At 43.2% G+C, this 11766-nt stretch overlaps 1 protein-coding gene across 2 annotated transcripts; it reads left to right on the top strand.

Moving 5' to 3' along the window:
• Positions 1 to 278: 278 nt before the first annotated feature.
• Positions 279 to 11174, top strand: oma1 (OMA1 zinc metallopeptidase). Of its 2 annotated transcripts, XR_008558939.2 has the most exons (9): positions 279 to 756; positions 1143 to 1371; positions 1534 to 1707; positions 1816 to 1923; positions 3890 to 4018; positions 4192 to 4266; positions 5061 to 5210; positions 5563 to 5663; positions 10611 to 10720. XR_008558939.2 is itself a non-coding variant. In XM_015971790.3 (8 exons), the coding sequence occupies exons 1-8, from the start codon at positions 446 to 448 to the stop codon at positions 10947 to 10949; spliced, it is 1515 nt and encodes a 504-aa protein (XP_015827276.1). In that variant the 5' UTR covers positions 279 to 445; the 3' UTR covers positions 10950 to 11174. The 2 variants fall into 2 exon arrangements, 1 of the variants encoding a protein (XP_015827276.1); XM_015971790.3 differs by lacking the exon at positions 5563 to 5663 and having other exon boundaries at positions 10611 to 11174.
• The last annotated feature ends 592 nt before the right edge of the window (positions 11175 to 11766 follow it).

The raw sequence follows: 11766 nt of genomic DNA, 5'->3' as shown, positions 1-11766 counted from the left end.
CAAGAAATATGCTGAGACGTCAACCTTTGTGACTATTAACTTATTTATTAGTTTATTGTCATGTTGCAATGTTCTATGTAAACATGTTTTCCTCATACGAGTTCTGTTGTAATTTATGTAATTTTCGGTTTATTATTAAATGCATGCTGTACTGTAAACGGAAATGTATGTCAAAATGTAAATTAAAAAGATGTGATATGTATTTTGTCCGAGTGGCTTTGCCGTAGTGTGACATCATCTGTAGGCGCAGGACCCCGCTGGATTCACGGTACCGCGGAAACTGGTAACCAAGGTTACGAGCTCGTCGATGACTTTGACAGAAACCCGGAAGTTTTGAGTGAACATGACCTAAACTGTTAAAATTCCTTGTTAGCTATTTTTATTTATCTTCACGAACATTTTAGTCCTCTTGCTGTTGTAAGTGGCCCGGCCATAGGTCAGAACAATGGCTTTACTTTGCGGTAACGTTTTAAGAAACAGTCGCTTCGCTGTTCGCCTGCAAGTAAGTAAACAAATGACACGTCAAGTGAGAGAGAATCGTCCGGTTTGCTCTTACGTTAACTTTCAAACAATATCTACTCATCTGAGACTGATCGCAACTAGACAGTCATGTGGCAAAGCGTGGACGGTGTGTCCTCATGTCATACACGGGGGACACCACATCCACACCTCGGTCCCCAGAAGGGCTCTTCCTGTCCCTCTCCTCTGGATGGTTCTCAAGCCTCTACAGAAACTTGCTGCCATACTACTGGGCAGGTATGTCGACATGCAAAATGACTGTAAACCTATATTATCATGTAACACCGTTTTATGATTTAGAAAACATTTTTCCCCCCAAACATTCACAATCAGTGATATTCATAATGCATATTTACATATGTATGTTTGAAAGGGAAGGGAGGTAGGTAGAAGGTGTACACACGTGTTTAGCCCTACACCTTTCCTTTTTCATTACAGGTTGGTAATCATAAAAAAGCACAAAAAGAAACTGTGAGGAAAAACAGCTGTCAAACCCACAAATGCTTGTTGTCCCAACATTTGTTGTCAGCGTTGGCCAGTTTCGGATTTTAGACCTGTTGCATGAGGCTTTATGAGCTACACATGAGTATAAAACTAACCTGACGGCTTCCCCCTGTGTGCAGGAGCATAAGGAAGTGGTGGAGGGTTCTACCACAGAATCGCAGGCAGCTCATGCGTGAATGGGTCCGGAAGCATCGCTGGCATTTTGCAGCAGGTGGAGGAGCTGCCTTGGTGATTATAGCCCTTCTACTCCTAACACACCTGGATGAGTCCCCATTGACGGGACGTGTCCGCCTCCTGGTGTTCAGCAGAGAAAAGTACAGGGAGCTGGCTGTCCTCACTTCAGAGATGGTGAGATAGAAAAAGGTCAAACAGTAATAAATTATACGCCTTTTAAGGTCTTACTTTGATCATTGCAGTAAAGTTCTCTGCACATGATTAATTTAACATTGGGGGGTGAATTTGTGTAAATGGCAGATGAGATGATTTCTAATATTGGTCTCTGTGCTCCAGCACTTGGAGGAGTTTGCAGAGAGCCTGCTCCCAGACTCTCACCCTCTCCACCAGATGGTGCAACAGTCGGTTCAGCTCCTTGTACAAAGAAACAAGGACATCCCTCAAGTGTCTGAAGTCCCCTGGAGTGTCCATGTGGTGGAAAGTCCCCAAATCAACGCCTTTGTACTTCCAGTAAGTAAAAAATAGCAATAATACATTTGCAAATGTGACAATTAATTACAATATCTGTAGAAAACATGCATCTAAAATATAATGTAATATATGCATATATATTTGCAGAATGGGGAAGTATTCATGTTCACTGGGATGTTAGAAGCTGTAGCAGATACTGACCAGCTGATGATTGTCCTAGGACATGAAATGGCACATGCTATACTGGAACACTCTGTAAGTACAGAACTGCCGTTTTTCTATTTTGCGACCTTGTTTCTGGGTCAAGCTGGATTTCCTTTGGTTTGATTTGCTGAACGGATATTTCTTACACCTTTCTAGTTTAGGTTTAGTTCAGTTAGGTCTAGTTGTTAGCATTCAGTACACGAATAAAATATCTCAGTTCAAAGGTTTAAAGTGTAGCTTGCAAACAGAAAACATAGAACAGATTCTAAATAGCAGAAAATGTAAGAACAACCTGCTTCCCTCAAATGAAAGTAATGTCTGAGTGAAAGTGGAGCGATATCGTTCTCATCTCGACTGTTGAACCACGGATCAGCTTTTTAACCATGCTAGGGTGCTGGAATGGATATGGGAGTTTTCCCAACCATTTTGTGTGTTTTGTGGATCTCGACTATGGCTGTGTCCCACAAGATGACTGTGAGGAACACAGTCCTAAGGAAGAATGGAGTGGATGGACCACTCAGGCTCTGTACCAAACGCGTGAGTCTGCTTCTTTCAACCAGCAGCCTTTTCCCTATGAGTGGTACTCCACCAGGATTCTGTGCAGAACTGTCATAATTCCTATAGAAAGTGTTGGAGTGATGGTCTCATTTCTGCTTTGTGTGGAGGACATGGTTTTCTTGGTGTCCTCTGACTATGACCTGCTGCTCTTACTGAGAAGGTTTAAAGCTCAGTGTGAAGCAGCTGGGATGAAGCTTGGCACGTCCAATTCTAAGGCTATGATCCTTAACTAAGCTGGATAGACCACCTACACTGGGTCGAGGGAGAGGTCCTGCATCAAGTTCAGGAGGTTAAGTTTTTTGACGTTTGGTTCACAAGTGAAGGCAAAATTGAGCAATGGGTGGATTAGGTCTGCAGGTGCATGCTGAACTGGTATATCGTGTTGAAGGCAAAAAGTTTGAACCACAGTCCATGTTCCAGCCTTCATCTTGCCATGGGCGATGGTGTTAAAATGAACCACAGCAGACGAAGGAGTCAGGTGGCTCTGTACAAACTGAAAATGTTTAATAATGGGGGGAAAGGGCTGAGGTGGTATAAGACAAAATAACGTCAAAACTAGCATACAAAGACTCTTAACAGAAAAAAATCACAGGGAGGCCAACAGTAAGATTTGACAAGGAGCCGATTAACCAAAGGTGTGTAAATGCAGGGGCAGGTGATTAGTGGGACGAGGAGCAAAACTCGAGGTCCAGGGTACAAAACACCAGAAACAATAGCAAACCTAAAACAGCAAAGAGAAAATCATGAATGAAATAAGCACCAAGAAGCCAAACATCATTTAACATTTAACACACCTGCGTCATGAGCTTTGGGTCGTGACTGAAGGAGCACCAGAGCCACGCCAGGCAGCAGTTTAGCCTGTTACACATAAATAGTTTGTTACGAGGTGAGTTGTTATTTGTGCACATTTTCAAACTGATACAGAAATGTTGTGTTGTTATTTATACCCCACTGCTACCTAAAAATAAATCAGCTCTTGGTGCATCTCCAGAGTTTTCTATGGAGTGAAGCAGCATCTGTTACAGTGCTGTTGCATCAGCTGCTGATAAAAGACTCACTGACAATCACCTCCAAACATCCATTAATCATGATTCATCAGTTCTCCTTTCCCCCAGAAAACGTACTCCTGTTAAAAAAAGCCCTTCCCGTTTTTGTTCTAAAGCTGCCTCTAAAAAAAGTCGTGGGTATTTCAAGTCTTAGAACGCTCTCAAAGGAAATGCTTGGAGGAGATTTTAATTAGACAAAGGGAATGAGCATCGACGAGCTCGGCATTACAGAGCAGGTTTGCTGTATTGGATTGGCTCCTAAAACCTCTAAATCCGTTACGGCCAAAATGTTTCAGAAAATAGAAGAGAACAATCAATATGTTCCAGCGGCCTCATTCCCCTCCCAAAAACTTTTAATTGTTGTGTTTTTTTTTCTGCCTCTTACATTTTCGTCACTCATCAACCCCCTCCAGGCAGAGCAGGCCAGCCTGTCTCATATTGTGGACCTCCTGTCTCTTATTTTGGTGACAGCCATCTGGGCCTTGTGTCCGGGAGACTTCCTGGCATTGCTGGGAGGATGGGCGAAGGACAAGCTCACAGAGGTGAGACGTTAAGCATCACTTGGGTGTTGTTTTTAGAGACGTGAAAGTGTCAATGTGTTTGATAGAAAGATAAATAAATCAAATTGAAAAAGTTGAAGCTTAATGATGTATGAGTCTGTTGAATTTTACCCACTTAGACATAAATCTACTCTTGATTTTTCTCCCCTCTGCAGCTGATGTTCAACCATCCTTACAGTCGGAAGCTGGAAAGTGAGGCGGATCGAGTTGGACTGCAGTTAGCTGCCAAGGTGCATAATCACCAGTTGTCACTACACCAGTGGGATGGAAATAACTTACTCTAGAAACACCTAAAAAGGCAAATTATTTAGTTTATTTTATACAGGACAACTTTAGTTGGTTTTGTTTTTCATGTCATGGGGTTATTATTCTGAAAGACACTAAATGTGCCTGAAACACTCATGTGTTCTTACCATGTTGTTGATACATGCAGAATTTCTATGATCGATCATTTAAAACAGCAAAAGGAAAGAAAAATGAAAGCGATACGGACAATGGGATCCCTTACGTTACATTTATGTGAATAAAAATTATTATTTTCAGAAATTAACTTGCTCCACACGATGCCTGAAAGGACCTGCACATCATCACGTCTTTAACAAAAAATGTTTTTATGCAAATCGAGACAATAGAAGAACATGAAATCCCTCTTTGGCCATTATAAATTCATGATACTATTTAGTTAAGTATTTCCTGAACTGAACATAATGACAATAAATGAATTTGGGTTGATTAGAACCAGCAAACATAGTACTGGACAATAGGGGGCACTGTTGTCAAACTAAATGTAACTCCGAGTTAATTAAAAAACCTGTTCATCTTGGCACCAGAGATGGCCTCTCTCTCTCTCTCTCTCTCTCTCTCTCTCTCTCTCTCTCTCTCTCTCTCTCTCTCTCTCTCTCTTCTCTCTCTCTCTCTTTCTCTCTCTCTCTCTTTCTCTCTCTCTCTCTCTCTCTCTCTCTCTGTGTGTGTGTGTGTGTGCATGTATTTCTGATTCCATAAATTGTATATATGTCCTTTCCAGGCATGTGCAGATGTGAGAGCAGGCCCAGTGTTCTGGCAGCAGATGGAACTCGCAGATCAACTCACAGGAACGCCGACTTCGCCCGAGTGGCTGTCCACACACCCATCACACAGGAACAGATCCAGTCAGCTAGACCGCCTCATACCACAGGTACACACACACACACACACACACACACACACACACACACACGCACGACTGAGCCCTGAAGTAAACACAGTTCTTTAGCACATGTTTGTCTCCCACCACAAATTACAAACCAACAGATCTTTAATGTCTTACGCACGTTTTCAGACATAGAGAAACCATTGTAGCTTTAGGAGCTGTTGGAACTAATGAAGTGTCTGGAGAGATGTTTAGCCACCTGCAGACATGGAGAGGAGAGAAAAGAGGAAGGAAAGACTTGGGGGACAAAAGGAAAAGATGCAGGGTTTCAGGAAGACAGACAGAACGTTTCCCCTCACCAGGGCCTGGATGCCAGCAAAACTAATGTGTCTTGCAGGATTTGAGCTGAGGACGTGAAAGAAAACAGCATTGTCATTAGAGACCCAGTCTCACAGGCTGTTGGCACTGTGGCAAGGCAATCAAGAGGCAACTAATATGGTGGGTTCTGGAGAAATGAGACACCTTTAGAAATCTCCCAATGTCAGGCTGTGGGCTTGTGTCTGAGAGGTTCTCAGTTCACTAGTTAGTGGGAAAATTCTTCCTCTATCTGATGCTCCAACCACAGCGACCTAACAGATGTGTGGACCACTAATTCTCCATCAGGTGGCTGTGTGTGTGTGTGTGTGTGTGTGTGTGTGTGTGTGTCCACCCATGTTTGTCTCTGTGAGGTAGAGTGACCTCTATCAGCAGTTGTTATCAAGGCCAGGCTCTAGCCAACGGCAATGAAATGATGAAGATCATTTGGTTGGGTACTAATCGGCCTTTGTGTTTGTGGGTGTGTGTGTGTGTGTGTGTGTGTGTGTGTGTGTGTGTGTGCTGAATAAACTCACTGTTTGTGTTGTGATAATGTAACACCCTACTAACACAAACAGATGGATCCAGCCCTTCTGCACAAACGAACCAACTAACAGCTGAGCCCAGTCAGGTGAAAGGGATGCATAATGTGATGTTTTTAACCTTGCAAAGGGGTGATAGCCTCTAGCTACTTAACCTGACTCTTATGAGGGCACTCCACCTCCACAAGTGGGCTCATCATCCTTAAGCAAAGTAAATTAAGTCCACAGGTAGCATGAGGGGGAGAGGCTGTCGAGTGGTTGGCCAAGTGCACGTACAGATACATTTATGTAAGTGAGGCAAGTGGGAATGAGTTTAACAGCTGTGAAGCTCTTGTGGTCGGTGTCCTTTACCTAACTTTCTGTAACCTTTAGAACAGCTGCTTCTGGTGACCTTTTTTAGTCAAACTGCTATCTTTTAGCTTGATGGTCTTCCATTTTAAAAAAAAATAATATCATGGCAATAGAAGGTACGGAGGATTTACAGCCATGATAAACAAATCCAACCTCAATAGCGCTTTATTTATAACAACAGTTGCTGCTCTATTCAGAATAGCTTTGTTTTGCTGTTGTTCTTTTTAACAAGCGCTAACCGGATAAATCTGCAGCAGTTGTTCAGCTTACTGGGATTACAGAGAGGTGGTTTTCTGGAGGGTGAGAGGAGGGAAAAAAATCACTCCAAGATAAAGTAGAAACAAAGGTTTGACTCCAGATCAATACATGATATGAATAAGAAATGTTTACAGGACAAGTTTTATTGTGAAAGATATTCCAGGGAGTTTTAGATGACCTCGTTTAGCTTAAATGTTGTTCTTTGTTCTGGCTTAACATAAATAAACTCATCTCATGCTTTCTTAAAGTGACAATGTATAGTTTTTACTATTAATCTCTGGAAATATCCACTAACATGTTGCTGTAAATGAGGGCATCGATGTGGACTTGGGTGAAGGGTATTACCCACAATCCATTATTGCTGTGAGAGAAAAAACTCAAGTGCCTTTTCTGAAAATATGTATTTTCAACTGAAAGTAGTTCATTTTAGGATGATGAATTGATGCTCTGAATGTTTTAGACAAAGCAGCAATGAATGTAATATAAATTGTTTGTTTGAAAGTTATTAAAGGGACAACTTTTTCATATTTTTAGATGATGTTCTTGAGCCAGTATGTGCTAAAATGACCCTACAGGGTTAATGAAATGCTACCCAGCCCCTATCGCCCCCTGTGGCCAGAGTATCTCACTTGCAACTTCACAGTTGCTGGTCTGGTCTGCTGGGCCTTCGAAAAAATTGAGCTGACCTACCTTCAGCATGTTTCCTGCATGTTTTGGATCATGAGCACAGCTGATTTGTTTAATTTAGTGATGAGTCACTCCTGTAGACACTTAAGCGGGGCGGACACTGTGCGACTTTTTCACTTTTTTGAGCCGATGTTCCACTCGTGCGAGAATCCACAAGATCGGGGCGAGTTTTGAGCTGAGCGGCGTGTAGTGTACAGGGCGTTACGAGAGGCGATTAACACTAGGGATGGGTACCGGTACTCGGTACTTTAATAGCACCGGTTCTGACATAAACGGTAGTAACCAGACCGAAAAGCAACGCAGATTTCGGTGCTTCATTTCGGAGATGTCAATCATCTTGGACTCGAGTAGCCACTCATTTTACTTTTCCGGTGATAGTAGGCGGGCCCAGCCAAGTGCGTATTTAATTAGAGCGGACCTACATTATTTATCAAAATGCCGAAGGCGAAGCGGTCGAAAGCGTGGCTGTACTTCACAGCAAAAGATGCAGACTCAGCAACCTGCAACAGGTGCTTCAAGGTGATACTCAGTAAAGGAGGTAACACCTCTAATTTAATGAAACACCTGGTGACGCATAGCATTTTTTTAAAAGCCGAGACATGCACCGTGTTTGATAGCTTGCAACAGCGAAACCTCCCACCGAACGCATCTACTGTCGGTATTGGAGATAGCTTTAGCAACGTTCCCCCAGAAGAACCTGGAGAGGAGAATCGTCCTGGCCCCAGCCGAGCCCCTCCCGCTGTAGCAGAAAAGTTGACAGAGGATGGCGGCAGCAGCAGCCGCTCTTCTTTGGGTAAGTAGCTTAAAGTAGTTTATGTGTATTATACGTTGAGCACACATTATTAAATGAATGCATGTAGGGTGAGCTAGCAAACACGGTCGTAGCTACATGCTGCGTTCTTTTTGGCAGAGACTCCCTTCACGCTGGCCAAGAGGTCTAAATTGACCAAAGAAAAAGTGGAGGAAATACACAGGGCAGTGACGACGTTTGTAGTCAAAGATCTCCAACCGTTCTCAACGGTGGAGTCACCATCATTTAGGTAAAAATGTTGCATTGCTCTGATATAAAAATAGTTTTGTTCATAGCTGTTTAGCTTTGCAAGTGCTCTGTTAATAATTGGTACAAATAAAGGGTGGGTTACATGTTTTTATTTAGTCTTTTTTTATCTGTTTGGAAAAATAACTACATTTCAATTTAAATTCAAATTTATTTGTTTCTATTCAGGGCGATGTGCACTGCCCTTAATCCGAGGTATCAGCCCCCATCCAGAGACGACCTGTCCAACACATTTATACCTGCATGGTATTCTGTTGAAAAAAGCAACCTCATCCAGAAGTTGGCTCAGGTTAACAAGGTAGCAATCACCTGTGATGGATGGACTAGTGTTGCTCAGGACCATTTCCTCACAGTCACGGTTCATTACATCTACAAAGGCAAAATATCAAAAAATAAAATAAGAGGTTTTTGGAAAACTTGTGTATTTTTACATTCTTTAAGCACCGGTTCCGGCACCGTTTGAGCACCGGTACCATTTCAAAAGTACCGGTTTGGCACCGGTATCGGATAAAACCTAATCGATACCCATCCCTAATTAGCACCACGTGACCAGCTGCCGATCAGCAATCGTGAGCTAGCACGGACTTCTGGAATGTTTGAAATTTCGCTCGTCCCTCGTGAGGGTATCGCACTGTTGAAGCGGCGCAGCGAGCGGCTGTGACCCAAAAAGTACCAGAACCGCTCACGGCACATGCGCAGTCCTGCATCAACACCGCTCGCTCGCTATTTCCCTAATTACACACGCTGTTCGTTTTTGTTTCTACACGTTTTTTTACTCACAAAGATTGTCAAGAAAGCGTGTTTGTCGTGTTCATGTCAAATTAAACTGACCACAAAACACAGATTTACTTTCTTTATTTCGTTTCCTCATCCAACCCCCATAAATCCCTGTGTGTCCTCCTGCAGCACTCCCGAAGGACAACAGGCAAAACAAGACAAAAAAGTCTGACGTGTAAAAACTGCTATTTTTAGCACATTTTTTAGGTTCGACGTGTTGCTACCAGACGTACAGCGTGAGCAGTCAGGTCGCATCCAAGAACTGGGTCGTGCAGTGTGAGCACATGACTCGTGAGATCTGCTCTGCGAGGAAGTCGTACAGTTTGAGCTGAAGCTGAACGCTGCGAGTGGAAAAGTCGCACAGTGTCCGCCCGGCTTTAGGAATGCTGGGAGACGTTTCAGCTGTTAGATTAAGGTGTTAAAAAGATGAACATACAGCGAGGAGATAGTTTAGCTTCTACAAACGGACACTAGGGGGTGCTAAAAGCAAGCAAAACTGCTTAGTATCCCTTTAATAAAGGTTTTTATTAAAAGTACAGCAACCTGCATTCTGGCATGTGATGCAGTCGATGAAGCAATGCTCCTTGTCCCAATTCTGCAATTGTTTGCACATTTACGTACTACACACTCAAAGCCTTATTGCACACTCCCTTCAAGGACACATTGCCAAAGACCGCAGGGTGCAGTGCAAGTATAGGGATTGGGCCTAAGTCTCTGGGCGACGCACTGTTGAACGCCATGTTTCCTTCTATGGGAGCCCATGAAGACAAAATGCCTTTACTGATTTGTAACAAACAGTTACAAAACTTTCACCATTCATAAACTTTCTTTTACACATTTACCTCTTCACTCGTTGCCAGTGATGAAATGGAGTCTGATGTACTTGCCATTTTGCTGGAGGTTGAACAATCTGATGAAGTAGTTGTTCAAAAAATGGCACTCCCAGGAATTTTTGACCCTAATGACCATCTGTTGGTAAGGTTTTACTCAAACACAGAAATACTGCTTGCTTGCAATGATTTTAGGTATTTACTGCCCCATCACCAAGGAAAATACACACTGTCACTTTAAGTTTAGGGTTATTGTGAAATTTAACCATGTGGTTTTTCTTCTGAGGACAAAGTTGTCTTTAATGTTTTGCTGTGAAATCTGGTTAGAAACTTGTATTTTTATAAAGATGGCTCTCCATATGCACATCTGTAGATGTTGGTACAGATAACTAACATCACAACAGTGCAGGTTTCACAGTTTATGACGCATTTATTCTGGTACAAACTCAAAATATGTTTTTGTATTCAACAGTTATTTACAAGTAGTTCAACCAAGTCATCCTTATGGACCAAATCCATTTTCAAGTCCAAACCAATTAACAATATTTAAAGTGAAATAAGTAAACCTGTGTGCCTTCTGTCCTTTTAGGCTCTGGAGCTGAGGGAAAACTGCGCATGTCCTGCTCTGTCCTCCCCTGACCCTCGAGCAGTCTTCTCTGAGACGGTCCGAGTTATGATGAAGAAAACTAAGGAGCAGTTTGAAGGAGGACTACAGAGTTCCCACCAACTTATGCCTGCCTCAGTCCCCACAGCACCAACTCCTTTCCAAACGGTGCACTCTTCTTCTACTTCAGTAGCGAATCATTTAATCAAAAATGAAGCTCCCGTCGCCGCCTCAGAGACAGTTGTAGTATCTATTGTATCTGCTGCTGCAGGGGAAACAGAATCCCAGCATGAACAGCAGAACACCAGCCAACAGGGGAGCTAAATCCTCGCAAACCTCCAACAAACAGGTGTTTTTAACAGAGCGTAAAACCTTTTACTTCTTGTCTCACACTTCTTCTTCCGGCACTCGCAGAGTACAAACGCTTCTGCTTTTGCTCCCTTATCTTTTTTCCCAAGGCCCTTTGTCCTGTCTGCCTACAGAGCGCTTCTCTGTATTTCTTATGGAAATCCCTATTTTTTAGAAATGGATTTAATTAATTGGTCATTCAACGAGATTGATAAGATTTTTTCTACGATGAGAATGGAGGAGGGGGCTCCCACTTGCCCGCAAGGGACACACGCAGCGGGATATGCGCTCGATTCCTGGAAGGTGTGGAGGATCGTATGCCTCTCTCAGTTGTCCATTGAGGATGTCGAAGATATGTGGATATTTGGCCTGATGATCACTGGATTTCTTCTGATTGGAGTGGGAGGATATCTGGTTTTCTGGAAATTTGGGAAGACGGGAGCGATTGGAGGGTGACCCGCACCCACGGAAAGCACCGTGTGGAGACCTCACAGACTGGGACGTTACTCGAGGTGAATCGTAAGCTGGACAATGTCCTAGCTGCGTTATCGGTGTTAGTGCGCAAAATGGATGTCATCTCAGAGAGGGTCACCGGACGGTGTGGAGATGTTTAACACCTGAATTGGCTTCACTGAAGGACTGGAATGACCAGTTACAGACTGAAGGCAGAGAGGAAAATTATCTCTGCCTGACCCAAACAAAGTCTTGTTATCCAAATCTGACGCCAAGGCAGCCTTCGAGATGCCAACAACAACCCCCACGAAGGAAGGAATGCAGACAGATGCTGTGAACC

This window comes from Nothobranchius furzeri, chromosome 8 (assembly GCF_043380555.1).
Source record: "Nothobranchius furzeri strain GRZ-AD chromosome 8, NfurGRZ-RIMD1, whole genome shotgun sequence".
In the NCBI taxonomy this organism is placed as follows: domain Eukaryota; kingdom Metazoa; phylum Chordata; class Actinopteri; order Cyprinodontiformes; family Nothobranchiidae; genus Nothobranchius; species Nothobranchius furzeri.
This window is presented reverse-complemented; position numbering and strand designations above follow the sequence as displayed.

Bases quoted from the DNA above. Each gene is read 5' to 3' on its own strand.
- oma1 (XM_015971790.3), top strand. From the start codon at position 446: ATGGCTTTACTTTGCGGTAACGTTTTAAGAAACAGTCGCTTCGCTGTT. The intron at 757-1,142 runs GTATGTCGACAT...CCCTGTGTGCAG, and splicing joins GCTGCCATACTACTGGGCAG to GAGCATAAGGAAGTGGTGGA. The intron at 4,019-4,191 runs GTGAGACGTTAA...TCCCCTCTGCAG, and splicing joins CGAAGGACAAGCTCACAGAG to CTGATGTTCAACCATCCTTA.